Source organism: Vipera berus, assembly GCF_964194415.1.
Source record: "Vipera berus genome assembly, chromosome: 1".
Lineage (NCBI taxonomy): Eukaryota > Metazoa > Chordata > Lepidosauria > Squamata > Viperidae > Vipera > Vipera berus.
The window spans coordinates 95,897,064-95,918,442 of record NC_138202.1 but is presented as its reverse complement, the minus strand read 5'-3'; the positions used below and the strand labels follow the sequence as shown (position 1 = coordinate 95,918,442).

The window sequence follows — 21,379 nt, the reverse complement described above, 5'->3', positions numbered from 1 at the left end:
TTGCAGATACTGAACAGGATTTTGGAACTCATGTTCTCTTTGTAATTTTATAGGGAGATCAGTTTAAAATGAATTCTGTCATTGGTAATTACTGTGCATGGGAGTACTACAACAGCTAGCTAATGCATTCATTCATTCATACATTCAAAATATTTATATAGCCACCCATCTTGCAGAACACAACCCTGGGAGGCTAAAAATAATAAAAATAAACAAGAAAAATAAACAAAAAACCCCCAAGAAAAAGAAGAAAAACCAGGCATCCAATCCATCATCAACATTCATTCATTTATGCAATTATTGCTTAGCAGATAAATAATTGTAGAGAGGATAACTAAATTTCTGCATTTCTGAATCTTTTTTTAATACAAAGTCCAGCTTAAAGTCTTGAATTCTGTTTGTCTGCGCAGACAGACAATATTCCTTGAGATTCGCCAACAGTATTCCTTTGGCTCCAAACAAAGTGGCATATTGAACGGAAAAGTGTGAGAGATGTACCGAAATAAAATATAATTCTGTAAGAATAAGTGCCCTTGTATATGTTTATATACACATGGAAGTAAGATTCCAAACATATATGCAGTGGTCAAGGTGTTACACAAGGAACAGGGAGACCTAGATTCTAGTCCTTTTAATCATGAAATCACACTCAGCCCAAAACAGGAAGAAAGAGCATTATGGATACTGCTTTGAGCTCTTGTTCAAAAAAAAGGGCAGGATATAAATCTATTAAATAAATTAATAATGATAATAAATGGACAATAATAAAATAAATAATAAATTACAACTAAGTCATCATATGAATGAATTTTCTCTTAATAAATGGTAACAGTAAAATATATTTATATTGCCCTTCCAATAGGATTAAAAATAAGACCTGATCTTCACCTGTTGTACATAGTAATAATTTGATAAAGATAAAATGTTTTACCTGAACATTTAACTTGCTAGTGGTATTCAAGACTTTCCTCTCAGCATCTTGAAATGCCCTCTGCAATCTTTGTTCCATTGTCTGAACAAATCTGCATGACTTTATGTTGTCTGATTCATCCACAAACTGTAATTCTAGATGAACAAGAGCCATTGCATTTAGTGAATGTATATTTTCTATCTGCCTTGTTAAAATCTGAAACTCTACACGTATCTTGAAGAACAAAGTGTCTTCAAGTCAAACTTACTCCTGATGACTTCATCAACACAATTAGGTAGTCTTCTTGCAACAGTACTTAAGTGGTTGGCCATTTCTTTCTCCTGGGATGATTTTTACTGCCCTATCTGGCCTGATATTCCATGGAGTTCTCCCAACTATGCTTAGGCTCCAAGCCCAGGCAAGGTCAGCCACTGAATTCAAAACTAACTTCTAATAAATGAAACAAAATTCACTGCACAAGATTTCATAATATGGCATTAAAATAGAGCATTAAATATATAGTACAAGTATATCTTGTTTAACAACCATTTGTTCAGCGACTGTTTGAAATTATGGCAGTGCTGAATGTTACCTCAAAGTTCTGGCCACAATCACATGATCATGGTCCAGGTACTCATATGCCCAGTTCACAATTACTAAATCACAGGAAGCTGTGTCACATAATGACTATTGGCTGCTGGCTTTCCAAAAGCAAAGTCAATGGGGAAGCCAACAGAGAAGGTCACAAATTGCTCCCACTTTTTGTTCAATCTGCAGTACTCCCCACCAGCCCACAGCCTCTACCGGTCCCCCTGACTTGTGCACAGCCTATGCCGGGCCTCCCACAACTTCCGTGCAACCTATGCCAGCCATCCCCCACAGCACCCCCACACTCCTTACCTAAGACGCCTGCCCCTCCCTGCTTAATGTAGGTCCTGCGGTTACAATAGCATTGTACGGGATTGCTGTCGCTATGTGATGTGGTTGTGTGATGTCAGACTTTATAAACACATTTCTTAGCGATAGCAATTCCAGTGTCAATTGTGGTCATAACCTGAGGATTACCTCAGTAATGCTAGTAGTATGAAATACTATGTTTCTATTTCAAGTAAATTGATTCCAGTCCAGCTAATTATGATAGCTGCAAGCAGTACTGTCGTTTGGATTTTTTTTTCCTCCTTCCTCTTTAACTCTTTTGCTTTCTGTGACATGTTTTAGAAGGTTAAATGTAGAACAGACACTTTTAATAATGGTGTTTGTTAAGCACTCTGCAAACCTTTTTGAAGAGTGTTAAAAACTTTTTTAAAGAACAGAAAAATAATCTGATACAGTTAAAGGGGTAATAAAAATCAGATGTTGTTGTAACACATATAAAAGTGTGCTTTGTTGCTTTAGGCCTATTAGTTTTTAAAAAAATCAAGCAAATTTTATCAGCTAATTCATTGTTACAATTAAATTAGCTAATTTTATCTAATTACATGCCAGTATCTTAATTTTCAAGGGGCAGACTGACCCAATTGTTCTCAATACTATTTGATAGAAGAACAAGCTTTAAACAGAGAAGGAAGGAACCCCCACTTCTAATACATTTTAATTACTGGAACACAATCTCTTTTGTGCCAAGTTTAGAATCCTGGATGTACAAAGAACTTTTTACTTCCTGTTCTAACACTGAAATTTGTAACTGTACTAACAGATATAACCCTATTACCTCTGAGAGTGTACATTTGAGAAAATTTACCTGTTTTCAACTGAAAATGATAAGCTGGCAGTGGGTTCCATGGCAAGGCTAAGACAGCAACAGAATGAAGATTTGGCACATGTTTCCTAATATCTAAAGTGGCATTAGTAACACCATAAGCAATTAGCATTTCAATAACCACAGCAGGTATGAAAACGAGTCTGTCCTGAGTAACATAGTAACCAATTGTCACATTGTTTGATTGTTCCAAAATTTCTATCTGAAAAATAAAAAAGATAAATATGCATTTCATATTCTTCACAATTAAGTGTTTTGTTTCAGATCACTCAGAGAACTTTATGACTCCTCTGTTCAAGGAACTAAAAACATTAATCTCAAAGAAATGATCAAGACAAAATTGCCCTTTCAATAAAATTATGAATAATTAAAAATGTTTTGTTAGATTAACACTCATTGAAGAATGAGCACAGAGTTAAAAGCACTTGGCCATAGGTGACCTGACTTACTTCAAATGGATTATTCTCTTTGTTGACTATTTAGTATTCAATAGTCCTATGTTACTAAGCTCTACGCCAGTTACAGTGTTGTGGAAAAATGCAAGTTGTTATAGCAAAATACATATGATAAGTTTTTTCGTTCTATGTTATACTGTATGCAAATATGTATTAAGAGCTTGCCTTACAAGACACTGGAATATTGGAATGGAATACTAACTATGCATTTTACAAATCTATAAAGGTAAAAGGTAAAGGTTCCCCCGCACATGTGTGCTAGTCGTTTCCGACTCTAGGGGCTGGTGCTCATCTCCGTTTCAAAGCCAAAGAGCCAGCGCTTGTCCAAGGACGTCTCCGTGGTCATGTGGCCGGCATGACTAGACACCAAAGGCGCACGGAACGCTGTTACCTTCCCACCGTAGTGGTCCCTATTTTTCTACTTGCACTTTTACGTGCTTTCGAACTGCTAGGTTGGCAGAAGCTGGGACGAGTAACAGGCGCTCACTCTGTTACGCGGCACTCGGGATTTGACCCGCCAAACTGCTGACCTTCTGATCGACAAGCTCAGCGTCCTAACCCACTGAGCCACCGCGGCCCTTACAAATCTATACAGACCATTATTCTTTCGAAATAATAAAATAAAATAAATAAAATAAATAAAATAAAAACAGCAACAGAAGGGATACTAAAGTTGTAGGAACCAAAATATTGTGCAAACCAGAGAATAGCTTAACAACAGTAATAGCTCTCTTGTTGCACCTCCTTAAACATTCTGAAAGTAAATTTTGTATGCTGTTTCCCTTTTTCAGATTGATGTATTGCTTCTCCTACAAGTTAATTGATCTTAACTGAGTAACTGTCAGGTTTCCGAGGGATGAGCTCTTCAAAGGACTCTGAGGCATTTTTTTTACCTTAAAAGTCTTTTATTAGACCCCTATAACATTGGCAATGCTTGCTGGAAGCTGGAATCTGAATTCCCCTCCCCTTAGCACAATAGTATTAAGCACAATTCTCCTCCTTCCATTGCTGTCGCATTCTTCAATTAGTTTGAAGGGTCAGTTTTCCCTTCTGTTAGACAACCCGCCAAATTCTTATCTTCTCTTATTTCAAAACAACCTAGAGACATTCTTCCTCCTCCCCCACCATCAACTGATTCTAGCTCTAAAAGTAACACACAAGTTTTAAATATGAAATAGCTGCTTCTTCATCTTTTGTCAAAGGGAGAACATCCGATGTTAGCAGTGTTGACAGTAACATAATAACCAAGTTAGAATGGACCTAGGTCTTCTAGTCCTACCCCCTATTCAAGCAGGAGACTCTATACCATTTCAGACAATTGACTGTCCAATCTCTTCTTAAAAGCCTCCAGTGATGGAGCAATCACAGCTTCTGAAGGCAAGCCATTCCACTGGTTAATTGTTAGCAAAAAATATATCTAAAATAATAGAAGTCCCATTCCACTGGAATGAATTGCACATTCCATTCCGGACACTGCATTTTCAACCAGAGATTTTTCAATGCAAACTGCCCAGATTTTTCAATCTTAACAATAAAAGCTGCTGCCCTGCTCTGCCTAAAATCAAGGAAATATATTCTAAAAGAAACTGATAAATAAAAATAGTTTGTTTTCCTATTTGTAATGCACAACAATTGTATCAATTCTATACATTTTCACAAATATGTTTTAAAAACCCTTAGCTTGTGTTCTTAATCCGATTATAAAACAGACACCAAACTTGCTTACTTGTGCATTGACATTTTGATTGAAAGCTTGACGCAATGCCAGGGTGAGACCTTTAGTGACATTTTGTTTTAAGGAGCCACTCAGCAGCAGTCTTCTTGTATTCAGAAACAATACTAGAATGTAAAGATGCATATTTATTTAAAAGTATCCTTTGTTCATTTTCTCTATTATTTTTTTCCAAATCATAATGCCTGGCATATAATTTATAAACAAACTGAATTCTGCAAGGGAATTTACATTCAGTACTGAAAACTTGAACTCAGGTAAAGATTATTATTTACAGCCAAAGACCATTAACTGTTAATCTTTTAAACCAACAAAAAGCATAATGTTACCGTAATCATAATTAAATAATTAGAAATCCTTATTGATAAACATTTCTTAGAGAAATATTTCTGGCCTAAAAGAATCTGCAGCTTCTCCTAAAGTTTTCCTAATTTGTTTCTTGATGACAAAGTCTTCTCTCCTTCTTTTGGCTTTTTAATAAAATTAGCTTTTATACGTGGTCCCAATTTTGTAAATGTTCTGCATCCATGTACATCAAATGCTCTCATGAATAGAATATCTGGTTGTGTGACCTCAGAACAACCTCTCCTATCCTGGAAGTCTCCAAAGTGTAACTGCAACTCTCATAAATACAGGAGCCAGCTTGAGAAAGACTGCCTTGGAGGAAGAAGAGGACAATACAGTGGAATTAAGCAGATCTTGATATTGCCAGCACCTTAGAAAATGCCATTTGTGGAATCCGGAGGTTCAGGAAATCAATGTTCCCTAGCTGGTCCCATCCTTTATCTCCAGGCATAGATTATCCACAGGAACAGAGGTAATAGTATGTTCAAACAGAAGCCTAGAATCAAAGACACAATTTCCCATCTAGAAACACAATGTTCCCAATTCCCAAATCCTACCCATAATCATGGGAAGGCATGCTTCTCACACAGTTCAAATTAGGATCTTCCTAATAATCTTATACATTAGGAAAGTATAAGACTTCTGGCAAGATCAGAACTAAACAGACTAAACTTAAAAGAGGACAGATGAAAACTGCTCCTTGAGGGAGGTGGTCTCAAGCCACCAGCCCTACCTGGGTGGGGAAGAGCCAGAAAGATCAAATACTGAATTTATTAACAATAGGGTTTATATTTTATGCTTGGCAATTGCTGGGACCTATTCTTAACTGCTTCTATGATTCTTGTAATAAACTAACTTATTAAAGACCTGTGTCTTTAATTGCTGGGACCTATTCTTAACTGCTTCTATGATTCTTGCAATAAACTAACTTATTAAAGACCTGTGTCTTTGAATCCTTATCAATATGATTCCAAATATGTCAGCTAAAAGAAAGTTGGTGGCTGGAATGAGGCTGTTACATCAGCTGTCAAGGTCTTAAGCCTGATGAACAAACCAGCACATTATCCCATGTATGTTTATAAAATCTTTGCTGGGCAGTTCCCTTTCTATCTGATACAATTGGGAAACATGAAGAAGCATCACGTGCAGTGCAAAACTGCAAAAAGAGTTTCCCACTATTTTGAAGTGAGAAAGTAAAGAACATTGTAAGGGGAATCTTTATAAAAAGGATATCAGAATTAGAAAAAGATCTCCCCAACCTAGCCCTTCCTATGTGCATAATATGGACTTACCCTACCTGAGGTTCTTGGCCTCAAAGTGTGACCCTTAACCATCAAATGGTGGTCCATCCATGTAATATACCAAGATTCTCTTAGCCTTGAGATTAAGCAGGCTTTCCAGCATTAATGGGAGCACCACTAGTTTTAGAACTGTGCTATAAGAAGTTTGAGCTGTGCTGTGTAAAAAAAATGATTTTAAAAAAATACCATCCATCCACCTAGTTAGCCTTTTCACTTTACTATGCTAATTAAAATGCCCCTGAAATTAATTATTACACTTTCATAATCAAAAACAATATCTAGCATCCAAATGTACGCATATTCATACCTGTCTTAACCAGCAGGTTTCTGGACAGCTGGCATTCCAGAGGAAGAACTGTTGTCACATTAACAAAAGCTGCAGTTGACACTGATGCAGTAGCAGCAACAGCGGCATTTTCAGCAGATGTAGGGAGAAGTCTAGCTGTCTTCGCTGATGCTGTAATAGATGTCAAAGCTGCTGTCATTGTTAATGGGTATGCAGTTGGTGTTTTAGTGATGTCTGGGCTTGTGGATTTCTTGGTGTCAAATAAAGTTTCAGTTTGTCTTGGTGCAAGTGTTGTGGGGACTGAAACTCTACCATATTTCTGAATTGGGGATGAACTAGTGATATATTCAGGTAATACAGAATCATCCCTTGAGACAACTGGAAAATTTGCATGTATTACTATTGGGCTTAAAGTTGGTGCCATTTTTGTGACAGTGTTATTTTTTGCTAATGTTGATTTTAACGTGCTTAATGCCATCACAGATGGTGAATTGTCAGTGCTCAGTGAGAACAAGGATGAAGTCAGCATTGGTGATGTTGGAGCTGATTTTCCTGTAACTGGTGTTGCTTCTGAAGTTGTTAGAGATGATAATACACCAGGAGACACAGACGGTAACACTGTAATGACAGAATGAGTAAAGTTGGTTGTTGGCAACAAAGAAGTTAGCTGCGTTTGTGATGCATGGATAGAAGCTATGATAGCTGCAAAAGTGGTATGTGTTTGCAATGGAGTGATTGTAGTGATCTCATTAGGTATTTTAACTGTACCTTGGGTATTATTTTTATTATTCGTGTGCAACATTCTAGTAGTTAATGCTGTAGATGGTTTGCTCAATTGATTATGTGTTTCTGAGTTAAAGTTATTTGCAAAATCTGTTTTTTTTCTTACGATCGAGTATTCTTCAGTGACATTTAACGTTGGCACTGAGCTTACAACTGATTTAGTAGGAACTTTTTTATTACTAATTGTACTATTTTTATTATTTACTGGAACAGTTAATTTAGCAATGAACTGAGAAGCCAATGAAAATGGAAGTGAGGTATAAAACATGTTCATTGAGGCAAACAGCTTTTCAGAGTTAGTTGTCTGAGGTTTGGGTGTCCTGTGCAATTTGTCAGTAGAAACAAACAGCCACGAATGAAAATGTGTTGACAAAGTTGTAGAAAATGCATCCAGATTAGATGTTTCAGTGTTAGTAGCTGTGAAATCTTTAGATGGAGAATAGGACCGTTTTCGATAATCAGAAGTGAAATTAGTATTCCCAACTGTAAAATTTTCCAGAAAACTTTGAGATGTATCTATGTTTCGTTCTGATCGTAATAATGGCATTTCTGTGATCTGTGACAAGGTACTTGGGTTTTGAAAAAAGGGTGAATATGATGCTTCTATGGAAGATAACAATATGTTAAATTCTGAGAAACCCTTAGACTTCATTTTAGTGAAAGGTAAAACTGAAACTTGCCGAGCAGATGTTGCAGTTATATTAATGGATGCTACTGAAGAACTGGAAGGTTTGTTCTTTACATAACTCGTTGATCGTTTCAAGACAGGAATCTTTGAATGTGCTCTTTCTAAAGCTGTGTGACTTGCAATATCTTGTGTGGTTAGAAATATCTGGGCTGTCTTCTTTCCATCAGTAGTGGACTGCCAATCTCTATTGTCCCAGTGAGGAACTAAAGCTTTATTTAACATATCTAAGTTGCTTTCTGAAGTGGCATCATTAAGGCCCATGGAAACTGTTGCTGGGGTTCTCAAATGTTCGTCTGATGAAATAACTGAGCCCAAATCATATGTGTCTGAAGTTACCATAGCAGTTTTGTAAGCTGTGTCAGCCATAGATGAATGTTCATCAGCAGAATTATTTAAAAGTGGCTGCGATAAATGTTTTGAATGTGAGCCTAAAGTTGTGAATACTATTGAATTTTTCTCTTTTTTTGTTAAACCAAGATTTGGGTTTTGTTTCTTAGATTCTATTGGCTTTAGCTTCATAGAATCATTAAGTGGAAGTACAGATGTGGCAGTAGAGTGAGATTTCAAAAGGTCTCTAAAAGAAGTTGGCAAAGAAACTGAAAAAGCGGTAAAGGTTGTTCTTTCTTGTGAAAAAACATTATGAAGCATTTTTTGTGAAGGTGTTTGTTTGCTGGCAGAAATTGTTACAGCAAATCGTCTGGACGGTGTCTCCAAAAACCAGTAGGGAGGGATATTATTTGCACCAAGACCTGGGGACACTGTAGAATCCTTTGTGAAAGACTGTTGTCGCAATAATTTCTCCACAGAAAAATTAGGAGACCATGTAGTAGCTTCATAATTTCTATCTTTTTTAAAAACCCAGGTTGATTTTGTGACATGAAAATTTGTTAAGTTAGTCTCTGAAACAATGTTAGGATTTGATGTTGAAACAGTAGAATGAGAGGCTATGTAAGCTGGCCAATTTGTCGTCATAATTAAGGAAGAAACGTCATGTGTTGAATAGGAGGCAGGAACAGTTGCCCATGTTGGTATTTGCTCTATTGCATTATCTTTTCTTATTGCTTCTGAAAAAAATATAGTTGCCCCTGTTGAGGAAGACATATTAGTCAAATGAGAAAGTCTTTGACTTTCAGGAGATGTTAATGCTCTCTCTTCTGTAGATTTTGACATTATCATAGAGGACACAGCAGTAATGGTTTCCAATAATGAAGACAGAGCACTTGAGGTATGAGTAACGGATGCAGAAATCCATGGGATTGTTTTCCTTCTTTTAAGAACTGGGTATGATGTGGTTACAAACGTGCTGCTTTTTTTCAGAGACGTTGTGATATCCGTTGGTTTACTTGTGAATGGTGGGGTAGAAGATGCTTTATGGATTAATTCAGAAAAAGAATTATTTTTTCTAAAACTCAGTGCAGCTCTCTGATTAGGTAGTACATCAAAATCCTGACCAGGTATTAATACACGGAAAGCAAATGAATGCCATTTCCTATCCCTTGGATATATATATATCTTGGCTGTTTCTATGGGATGCTTATTAATCAATTCAAAATTGTAATCAGAGGAGGTAGCAACCAAAGATTCATTGCCAACAATTCTGGGTAACACGTACTTTGTTGTGCTCAGTAAATTACCTGATTTTTTATTCAAATTAGATTTAGCTGTGTTCGTGCTGAGTAAATGTTTTACACTTATGGATGAGGGCATTTTGGTAGATGACACAGATGAATTGGAAACAACAATGACATGAGGTGTATCCTTTATCAAAGACAAAGGGGATGATAATGGAAAGTTTGGAAGTATGTCAGATCTTAATGTGATTTCAGTTGAAATGGAAGATGTTGTACATGGAATTATCTGAGATGACAAAATAGAAGCTGGATGTGTCACTGATGATGATGTAGACAATGTAGGGGACACACTAATTTGAGGCAAACCTGATACAATAGTCATTTCATCAACTTCCTGAGACTTCGTTGGTGATTCAGTTGAAGGTTCCTGCGATGCACTGTTGCCACTGCCTTGATAGAGAGTTGGTAAAAACCTACTTTGGTCCATAGTTCTGGTCCGAGTCCCTGCTAATGTACTTTTTATTATCTGAAGCAAATTAGCATTCTCCAAGGCTTGCCTCATTGAAATGTCACCCACTGAGGAAGACTCAAGTTCTTTAGAAGGCCATGTTGGTGACAATATAGCTCTCCAGTTGGTAAAAGGTTCTGAAGAGGGAGCAACAAGTATCCGTTGTTCCTCAGCACCTGAAAGATAATACCAAACGACTATTAAAACAGAACACGTGCACCTGGAAACAAGAGGCTTAAAGTGTATCTGCAGAAAGATTCTCCTCACAGAGAAGAGAAAACTCATGAGATAAATAATAACAAGAGTTCCACTGACACTGGTAAATGTACAGAAAAGTAAAATGTATGATAGCGAGGATAAATTACAGGTGAATATAAGTTCAGTTAACATGCTAAAAGGCCTATGACTGCCAATCCTGTTATCAGTTACATAAACTACAAAGACTTGACCAAGCTGCACTTGATAAAATTCCTAAAGTTGTTATCAGCTTCAATATGCCAACGTATTAAGAAAGCTGGAGTCAGAAGCCAAACAAATGAAAGGAACGCTGACAAGTATATATTGGTGACTTGGCAATCAATGCTGCATATGAATATTGTCAGCCTTGGCTAGGTTCCTTCACAGAGCAGCTGTAGGTGTTATCTTGCCAGCAGTAATTATGTATATAATTACATGAAGGAAAAGAAAGCAAGAATATATAGGAAACAAAATGAGAGAAAGGACAACAAAGGTTAAAATGTCCCAATAATTCTCTGTATATTTAGATATAAATGTTAAGGGCACATACATATATACATACTCCAACATGAACACAAAAATGCAAAACTAAGCAGTCATTTTCAATTAGAAAAAGTAATTGTACTTTACTGTATATAAGAAATGGCTACACAAAATTGTATTCATACTTGCACAAATCCATTTTTAATATGAAAATCATCAAAGGTAATTATAATATAGTTGATATGATGTTAATTCAGAATTTCAGAAATTCATATATATGAATATATATATATGTACCGTATATACTTGAGTATAAGCCGAATTTTTCAGCCCACTTTTTGGGCTGAAAAATTCCACTTCGGCTTATACTCCAGTCAACAAAAAAACTTACCGAGGACTTGTGCGCGGCCGAGGCTTTGGTGCTTCCGGGATCGCGCGCACCTCTCCCAAGCCACTGCCATCCGGAGACCTGCCGAAGTTTGGGGAGGTTTGGGGAGGTGCGCGCGCACCTCCCCAAACGTCGGCAGGTCTCCGGACCTCCGCGCCTTGCCTGCCTGCTTCTTTCCGCAGCGGAAAGAAGCAGGCAGGCAGGGCGCGGAGGAACGGAGACCTGCCGACGTTTGGGGAGGTTTGGGCGCCTCCCCAAACCTCCCCAAACGTCGGCAGGTCTCCGTTCCTCCGCGCAGACCTGCCGACGTTTGGGGAGGTTTGGGTGCCTCCCCAAACCTCCCCAAACGTCGGCAGGTCTCCGTTCCTCCGCGCAGACCTGCCGACGTTTGGGGAGGTTTGGGCGCCTCCCCAAACCTCCCCAAACGTCGGCAGGTCTCTGTTCCTCCTGCCGACGTTTGGGGAGGTTTGGGCGCCTCCCCAAACCTCCCCAAACGTCGGCAGGTCTCCGTTCCTCCGCGCAGACCTGCCGACGTTTGGGGAGGTTTGGGCGCCTCCCCAAACCTCCCCAAACGTCGGCAGGTCTCTGTTCCTCCTGCCGACGTTTGGGGAGGTTTGGGCGCCTCCCCAAACCTCCCCAAACGTCGGCAGGTCTCCGTTCCTCCGCGCAGACCTGCCGACGTTTGGGGAGGTTTGGGCGCCTCCCCAAACCTCCCCAAACGTCGGCAGGTCTCCGTTCCTCCTGCCGACGTTTGGGGAGGTTTGGGCGCCTCCCCAAACCTCCCCAAACGTCGGCAGGTCTGCGCGGAGGAACGGAGACCTGCCGACGTTTGGGGAGGTTTGGGGAGGCGCCCAAACCTCCCCAAACGTCGGCAGGTCTGCACGGAGGAACGGAGACCTGCCGACGTTTGGGGAGGTTTGGGGAGGCGCCCAAACCTCCCCAAACGTCGGCAGGTCTCCGTTCCTCCGCGCCCTGCCTGCCTGCTTCTTTCCGCTGCGGAAAGAAGCAGGCAGGCAGGGCGCGGAGGTCCGGAGACCTGCCGACGTTTGGGGAGGTTTCGGGAGGTGCGCGCGCACCTCCCCAAACCTCCCCAAACTTCGGCAGGTCTCCGGACGGCGGCGGCTTGGGAGAGGTGCGCGCGATCCTGGAAGCACCGAAGCCTCAGCCACGCGCAAGTCCTCGGTAAGCTCCCGGCGGTCACTTGCTTCGCGTCTCCTGAGGGAAGGGGGGGCGACTGGAGCGGGCGTGTTTCCTCGCCTGGTGGGCGCCGCGATTTGCCCGGGGAACGCGCGGGCCCCGAATGGCAGCATGGAGCGAGGAAGCGGACAGCCAGGGCTTCCCCGAGAGCCGCGGCCACACAGGGTATTCCTGTGTATTCAGGCTTGCAAAATGGCGGATCGAGCCTCTGCTGGCGGCAGAGGCTTGCAGAACGGCGGATCGGCTTATACTCGAGTCAATAACTTTTTCCAGTTTTTGGGGGTGAAATTGGGGGTCTCGGCTTATACTCGAGTCGGCTTATACTCAAGTATATACGGTATATGTAGCGTTGATTTTCTATTAAATAGGTAAAGGTTCCCCCGCACATGCATGCTAGTCGTTTCCAAATCTAGGGGCCGGTGCTCATCTCCGTTTCAAAGCCGAAGAGCCAGCGCTTGTCTAAGGACATCTCCGTGGTCATGTGGCCGGCATGACTAGACGCCAAAGGTGTACGGAACGCTGTTACCTTCCCACCGTAGTGGTCCCTATTTTTCTACTTGCATTTTTATGTGCCTTCGAACTGCTAGGTTGGCAGAAGCTGGGACGAGTAACAGGCGCTCACTCTGTTACGTGGCACTTGGGATTCGAACCACCAAACTGCCAACCTTCTGATCAACAAGCTCAGCGTTCTAACCCACTGAGCCACTGCATCCCTTTTCTATTAAATATTACCCAGTAAAACTACCACCTTATCTCAGGGAATTATGTTACATCATCAAAGCTGTATACTACATACACCATAGTATTTCATGGAAAATAAAGGGATATAGCAAAAAAGCAGCATGACCCAATTACAAAACACTGAATCAGACCAGGATTTCTTTTTAAAAAAACAGAAATAAGAGGGTGGGGGGAGGAATACAGAATAGAAAATAATACAAAATATTGACAATGTAATCAAAACTTTGCATGGAAAGTAGACATTTCAATAGATAACTGAGTTAATATAAACCATCTTTCTTGTTCAACAGATAGTTCAAAAGAGAGCTAACTAGATTGGCAAAGATTTATTTATTTATTTATTTATTTGATTTATATACCGCCCTTCTCCTGAAGGATAATGGATAATGGATAATGGATAAGATAATGGAACTGGCAGAGGTACTAAATTAATTTCTTTGCATAGATAAAAAATATCTATATTTATGATTAACCAGAAACCTCTTAATAGGTTTTTTGTATAAAATGGGGAAAATGTACTTACGATTTTTAGTTTCGATGATTAGAGAAAAAAAGCTGGACAATAGAAAGGAGTGAACTTTCTTTTATAACCATAGAATAAGAGATAACTTTGTAACCGTACATAAATTTGCTGCAAAGGAAATTGGGAGCTTCTTCTTTCATTTTCTTTTTGTTCCTGCATTTCTGCACTTTTGTCTTTTTCATTCTTTTTCTTTTCTCTCATTTCTGCTTTTTCTTTTTGTTTGCCTTAGTTTTCACGTTGTTTGTAAAACTTTCAATAAAAGTTTATTAAAAAAAACCAAAGCCAGATAGTTAACTAGGAAGTAATAATGAGATAGATGGATACCATCATTCCCTCGTACCATCAAGAACCACAAGCCAAATTAAATTCCTGCTGTGCAGTCATGGCTTTAATTATTCTATATTAACCAATAGACACTGACCAGTTAGATAATGCATAAAAAGACATTCTCAAAAAATTACAAATGGAAAACAAGAAAATAACATTGGAGTAAGAAGATAGCAATTGCCTTTCTAAATGCTGTAATTATTATCTGGGAATGGAACTGAACTTCCCCAAACTCTACTATCACAAACAATTATTATGCCAAGATAGTTACAGGAAAAGTTATTCTATGTGGGTATTTCAGCTTTGAGATATTTTTCACAACAATTTTTCAGGAATGGTTTCTGACGTCCTTTTGCGTTTAATCAAAAAACACTATTTTGGTGTCTCAGACTGCTCCCCGTTTGCCTTTATATTCCGTGGGGTGGAAAATTTTGAGGGCGGGAAATCTCAAACAAAAGCTCTTTGGAGAGTATTCAGTCTAATACGGGGGGGGGATGGCCTTTGCTGCAGTGGCCTCATTACACCGGAATTTATTATAAACTAACATTCATTCTATGACCCAACAGCAAACAAAAACCGTAGAAGAAAGGTTTATTTTCCTTTCTTACGCATTATTTCTTAAGGGATTATTGATGACTTTGATTTTAGGACTTTTTTTAGGTAGATTGTTTACTTTATCAACATCAATGAGATTTATATATTTTGTATTTGCTGTTGGTATTGAGAGTTACCAATCCTATCAAATAATAATTGGAGGATTCCTCCCTTCACAAAAGCAACCCCAAAATATTTTAAATAAATACATTTATTATTTATATCTTTTTTGTGAGTTTTATTGTTTGCTAATCCATAAGCCAGGCTAAAGTCAGCAGCTACAAATAAAAAGAAGGTTGAATTAATTGCTTCAGGTATTTACACAAACCAAAAGTTAAACAAAAACACTTAGTTAAACACTAACAATAGTGGCAAAAGAGAAAGGAGCCAATGACCTGCTGATTGCAGACTGAGTGTAGACTAGTTTTTAGCCTTATTCTATCTCCCTACATGCCTCAAAAATATTGAAGATTAAAAAGGCTTTCAGCTGATATAACTGCTTTCCCTAAAACACTTTTTCTACCCTGTGTAAATCTAGAAATATTTCATTGTTTTATTTTTAAACAATATTTATTGAAGAAGTTTTTCAACAGAATTAAAAACAGTACAAATTTTAAATTAAAGAATAGTAAGGACTGAAACGTGAAAAAGAAATCAAGGAAAAGGAAGATTCTAAAGTGGCTTCCAGTCTTCTTGACAGCAGTTATAGATACATTTATATTTTATCCCCACTCTCTAAAAATACACCATAATTTCCTTCTTTCCTTCTTTAAGTAACCTTTCCAATATTCAAATCCATAAATCACAAGTTCAATTTTTTTCAGAAAAATGTTCATAAGGGGTTTCAAGTCATTAATAAATGTACCCATTGATCCTCCTGTAATTAAACAAGTTGATTTTACCATCTCTACTAGTTCTGTCACTGCTAGTTCTTTCACTAATCAATCTGCCAATGTGGGAATTTTGCGCATCCTTGAATCTTTTCTAATTGACTGCCTATTAACTCCAGCAAGAAAAGTTTTTATTTCAGTTTAATGTAATAATAATAATAATAATAATAATAATAATAATAATAATAATAATAATAATAATAATAATAATAATAATAATAATAGTTGGAAGGGACCTTGGAGGTCATCTAGTCCAACCCCCTGCTCAGGCAGGAAACCCTATACCATTTCAGGCAAATGGCTGTCCAGTCTCTTCTTAAAAACTTCCAGTGTTGGAGCATTCACCACTTCTGGAGGCAGGTTGTTCCACTGGTTAATTGTTCTAACTGTCAGGAAGTTTCTCCTTAGTTCTAGGTTGCTTCTCTCCTTGATCAGCTTCCATCCGTTGCTTCTTGTCCTGCTTTCAGGTGCTTTGGAGAATAGCTTGACTCCCTCTTCTTTGTGGCAGCCCCTGAGATATTGGAATACTGCTATTGTGTCCCCCCTCGCCCTTCTCTATAATAATAATAATAATAATAATAATAATAATAATAATAATAATAATAATAATAATAATAATAATAATAATAATAATAATGATGATGATGATGATGATGATGTTGGAAGGGACCTTGGAGGTCATCTAGTCCAAACCCCTGCTCAGGCAGGAAACCCTATACCATTTCAGGCAAATGGCTGGCCAGTCTCTTCTTAAAAACTTCCAGTGTTGGAGCATTCACCACTTCTGGAGGCAGGCTGTTCCACTGCTTAATTGTTCTGTCAGGAAGTTTCTCCTTAATTCTAGGTTGCTTCTCTCCTTGACTAGTTTCCATCCGTTGCTTCTTGTCCTGCTTTCAGGTGCTTTGGAGAATAGCTTGACTCCCTCTTCTTTGTGGCAACCCCCAAGATATTGGAACACTGCTATCAACAGTCCCCCAATCATCTTTGTTGCCCTTCTCTGTACCCTTTCTAGAGTCTCAACATCTTTTTTACATCGTGGTGACCAAAACTGGATGCAGTATTCCAAGTGTTGATTTTTAAAATTCTTTTTATCATTATATGTATTTGAACCCTAAAAGTTTTGGCTTTTTTATAAGTCCACTGGGCATGATGAAAGGACTCTTCATGTTGTCTCCATTTCCAACATAAATTGGAAATATTTTTATATATGCTAGATAATTTTTACAGAATCGTACACAAATGGTTTTATAAAAATTCTAAGCTATGTAAATTTCAATCATTTTAAACACTGTTCCCACTGTTCCTTCAATATGTTATGTCAAAAGTGCTTAGCCCATACAGTCTTCACTTATTCTTCTTCAGTTTCAAATTTCAATACAAGTTTATACATTTTAGTAATTACATGTTCAACATTTGTACACAGTCCAACTCAAAAATGTTCTATTATCTACTTTAAATTTTGCTCTTAGATGTATATTTGAAAACCACTGTTTGAACCACTGATTGAACTTCAGATTTTGCCCTTCTAATTTTAAGATTGTCTTTCTCCTTGGTAGAACCCACTCTTTCATCCAGACTAAGCAGCAGACTGCAAAGTGAAATTTCAAATCAGGCAGTCCCAATTCTCAGCATTATTTTACATCTTGAATTATTTTACATTTAACCCCTTGGTTTTTTCCCCTTGCCCTACAAAGTTACATATATTTTTCTGCCTTTGTTTAAATGGTACATCAGTTATCAAAAATAATGTCCTTTGAAACCAAAATGTCATTGAAGGCATAATGTTCACTTTTATCAAAGAAATGTTCCCCAACAAAGACTATTGCATTTTTTTCCACCTTAACATTCCTTCTTAATTTTATTCCATGTCTTAACATAAATATTATGGTATAACATAGCACTCATATTAGTCATAACGATATCCAATTATTTCAGTTTTTCTCAATCTTAAAACTATTTTGTCTATGAATTCCTTTTGCTCTTTGATATTAACAAATTAAATGTTTACATCAGTTGCCCTTGTTAACAGAAAGGAGAAGTGAAATAGAGGTAAAAATGAATTATGCAAAAGAAAAATAATTGCAAATGAACCAGCAAGATGATTGGCATATAAATTGAGAAAAGAAGAATAGAAAAAAATATTGAAAATGCAAGATGGAAATACCATAATAGTTATAATTTAAAGATGTAAAAATATTTCTTCAACATTAATCTAAATTATACAAATGAGAAAAATTTCCCTGGCAAAGACTGATGAATATTTGAAGAAACAAAATTCACCAAAGATCACAAAAACCCCAGAAACAATTAATATCAACAAAAGACGTTTGTGAAAAAGATCAAAATAGGGTAAGTGCCTGGACGAGATGCTCTTATTATAATCATTTTGAAGATGAACTACTACAATTTCTACAACACATGGTGACTCTATTTTACAGATTGGAAAGATACTGGACAGTTGGATAGAGGCCAATATTGTATTAATATCTAAAGCAGGGGTGTCAAACTTGCAATGTCACGTGACATGTTGCAACGTATTGCAACTTTTTTGCCATTGCCAGCAATGGGTGGGCGCAGTTTTGCTATGATGCATCCGGCCCATGGGCCGGCAGTTTGACACCCCTGATCTAAAGAAATTCAAGAAAAAAAATACCACCCAATATCATTACTGAATAATAATTATAAATTATTTACAATGATTTTAGCTGAGCAAATGAAGAAAATTTTACAGGACTATTCATGAAAACGCCTTCATGGATTACTGCCTTGTCGTGGCAAAGGGGCTTGCGTAATTCAATGAAGCTATGAGCTATGCCGTGCAGGGCCACCCAAGACGGAAAGGTCATAGCAGAGAGTTCTGACAAAACGTGATCCACTGGAGAAGGAAATGGCAACGCACTCCAGTATCTTTGCCATAAAAATCCTATGGACAGTACCAAAAGGCAAAAAGATATAACACTGGAAGATAAGCCCCTCAGGTCGGAAGGTGTCCAATATGCTACTGGGGAAGAGCAGAGGGCTAGTACTAGTAGCGCCAGAAAGAATGAAGCGACTGGGCCAAAGCCGAAAGGACGCTCAGCTGTGGATGTATCTGGTGGTGAAAGAAAGGTCCGATGCTGTAAAGATTTTTTCTCCATAGGAACCTGGAATGTAAGATCCATGAATCAAGGCAAGCTAGACGTGGTCAAACAAGAGATGACAAGACTGAACATCGACATCTTAGGAATCAGCGAACTAAAATGGACAGGAATGGGTGAATTTAATTCAGATGACCATCAGGTATACTACTGCAGGCAAAATTCCTCAGAAGAAATGGAGTAGCCTTCATAGTCAATAAAAGAGTAGGAAAAGCAATACTGTGATACAATCCCCAAAATGACAGAATGATCTCAGTTCGAATCCAAGGCAAACCATTTAATATCACAGTAGTCCAAGTCTATGCCCCAACCACCAGTGCTGAAGAGGATGAAATTGATCGGTTCTATGAAGCCCTACAGCACCTTATAGAACTAACATCAAAAAATGATGTCCTTATCATCATGGGGGATTGGAATGCTAAAGTAGGAAGCCAAAAGATAACCAGAATAACAGGCAAGTTTGGCCTTGGAGTACAAAATGAAGCAGAGCACAGGCTGATAGAATTTTGTCAAGAGAATACAATGGTCATAGCAAACACTCTTTTCCAACAACCCAAGAGACAGCTCTACACATGGACATCACCAGACGGTCAACACAGAAATCAGATTGACTATGTGCTCCGCAGCCAAAGATGGAGAAGCTCTATACAGTCAGTAAAAACAAGACCAGGAGCTGACTGTGGCTCAGACCATGAGCTTCTCGTTGAAAAGTTTAGGCTTAAACTGAAGAAAGTAGGGAAAAGCACTAGGCTACCCAGGTATGAATTAAATCATATCCCTGTTGAATATACAGTAGAGGTGACAAATAGATTTAAGGAATTAGATCTGATAGACAGAGTGCCTGAAGAACTATGGACAGAGGTTCGCAACATTGTACAAGAGGTAGCAACTAAAACCATCCCAAAGAAAAAGAAATGCAAGAAAGCAAAATGGCTATCTGAGGAAGCTTTGCAAATAGCTGAGGAAAGGAGGGAAGCAAAAGGCAAGGGAGAAAAAGAAAGATACACCCAATTGAATGCAGAATTCCAGAGAATAGCTAGAAGAGATAAGAATGCCTTCTTAAATGAACAGTGCAAAGAAATAGAAGAAAACAATAGAATAGGGAGGACTAGAGATCTCTTCAAGAAAATTGGAGAGATGAAGGGAACATTTCATGCAAAAATGGGCATGATAAAGGATCAAAATGGCAGGGACCTAACAGAGGCAGAAGAGATTAAGAAGAGGTGGCAAAATTACACAGAAGAACTATACAAGAATGAGCTTAACGTCCCTGATAATCACAATGAGGTGGTCACTGACCTCGAGCCAGACATCCTAGAATGTGAAGTGAAGTGGGCCTTAGAAAAGCTGAGCAACAACAAAGCTAGTGGAGGTGACATTATTCCAGCTGAGCTATTCAAAATCTTAAAAGAGGATGCAGTAAAAGTGCTACACTCAATTTGCCAGCAAATTTGGAAAACTCAACAGTGGCCACAGGATTGGAAAAGATTAGTTTACATTCCAATTCCAAAGAAAGGCAGTGCCAAAGAATGTTCAAACTATTGCACCATTGCACTCATTTCACATGATTGTAAAATTATGCTTAAAGTCCTACAAGTTAGACTCCAGCAGTATGTGGATCGAGAGCTACCAGAAGTACAGGCAGGATTTCGAAGAGGCAGAGGAACTAGAGATCAAATTGCCAACATACGCTGGATCATGGAGAAAGCTAGGGAGTTCCAGAAAAACATCTACTTCTGCTTCATTGACTATGCTAAAGCCTTTGATTGTGTGGATCACAACAAACTGTGGCAAGTTCTTAAAGAGATGGGAGTACCAGACCATCTTATTTGTCTCTTGAGAAACCTATATGCGGGTCAAGAAGCAACAGTGAGAACTGGACACGGAACCATTGATTGGTTCAATATTGGGAAAGGAGTCTGGCAAGTCTGCATACTGTCGCCCTTCCTATTTAACTTATATGCAGAGCACATCATGAGAAAGACAGGGCTAGATGAATCAAAAGTTAGAATTAAGATTGCTGTGAGAAATATCAACAACCTAAGATATGCAGATGATACCACTCCAGTGGAAGAAAGTGAAGAAGAACTAAAGAGCCTCTTCTTGTGGGTGAAGAAGGAGAGTGCAAAACTTGGGTTGAAACTCAACATTAAGAAAACCAAGATCATGGCATCTGGCCCTCTGAATTCCTGGCAAATAGATGGGGAAGAAATGGAGGTAGTGACAGATTTTATTTTCCTGGGCTCCAAGATCACTGCAGATGGGGACTGTAGCCAAGAAATTAAAAGACACTTGCTTCTGGGGAGGAAAGCCATGGCAAATCTAGACAGCACGCTAAAAAGCAGAGACATAACCCTGTCAACAAAAGTGCGTATAGTCAAGGCTATGGTCTTCCCAGTTGCAATGTATGGCTGTGAAAGTTGGTCCATAAGAAAGGCTGAGCGCCAAAGAATTGAGGCCTTTGAACTATGGTGCTGTAGAAGACTCCTGCGAGTCCCTTGGACTGCAAGGCCATCAAACCGGT

General features: G+C 38.6%; 1 protein-coding gene across 1 annotated transcript in view; it reads right to left on the bottom strand.

Annotated features, from left to right (window-relative positions):
- Positions 1–21,379, bottom strand: part of KIAA1549L (KIAA1549 like) — a gene marked incomplete at its 5' end in the record, with an annotated part of 179,326 nt that overhangs the window by 95,393 nt on the left and 62,554 nt on the right. Inside the window, 4 exons of the mRNA XM_081329331.1 lie at positions 932–1,065; positions 2,652–2,871; positions 4,851–4,963; positions 6,810–10,514. Of these exons, the coding sequence (XP_081185457.1) occupies positions 932–1,065; positions 2,652–2,871; positions 4,851–4,963; positions 6,810–10,514 (4,172 nt within the window). The remainder of the gene's footprint in view (positions 1–931; positions 1,066–2,651; positions 2,872–4,850; positions 4,964–6,809; positions 10,515–21,379) is intronic.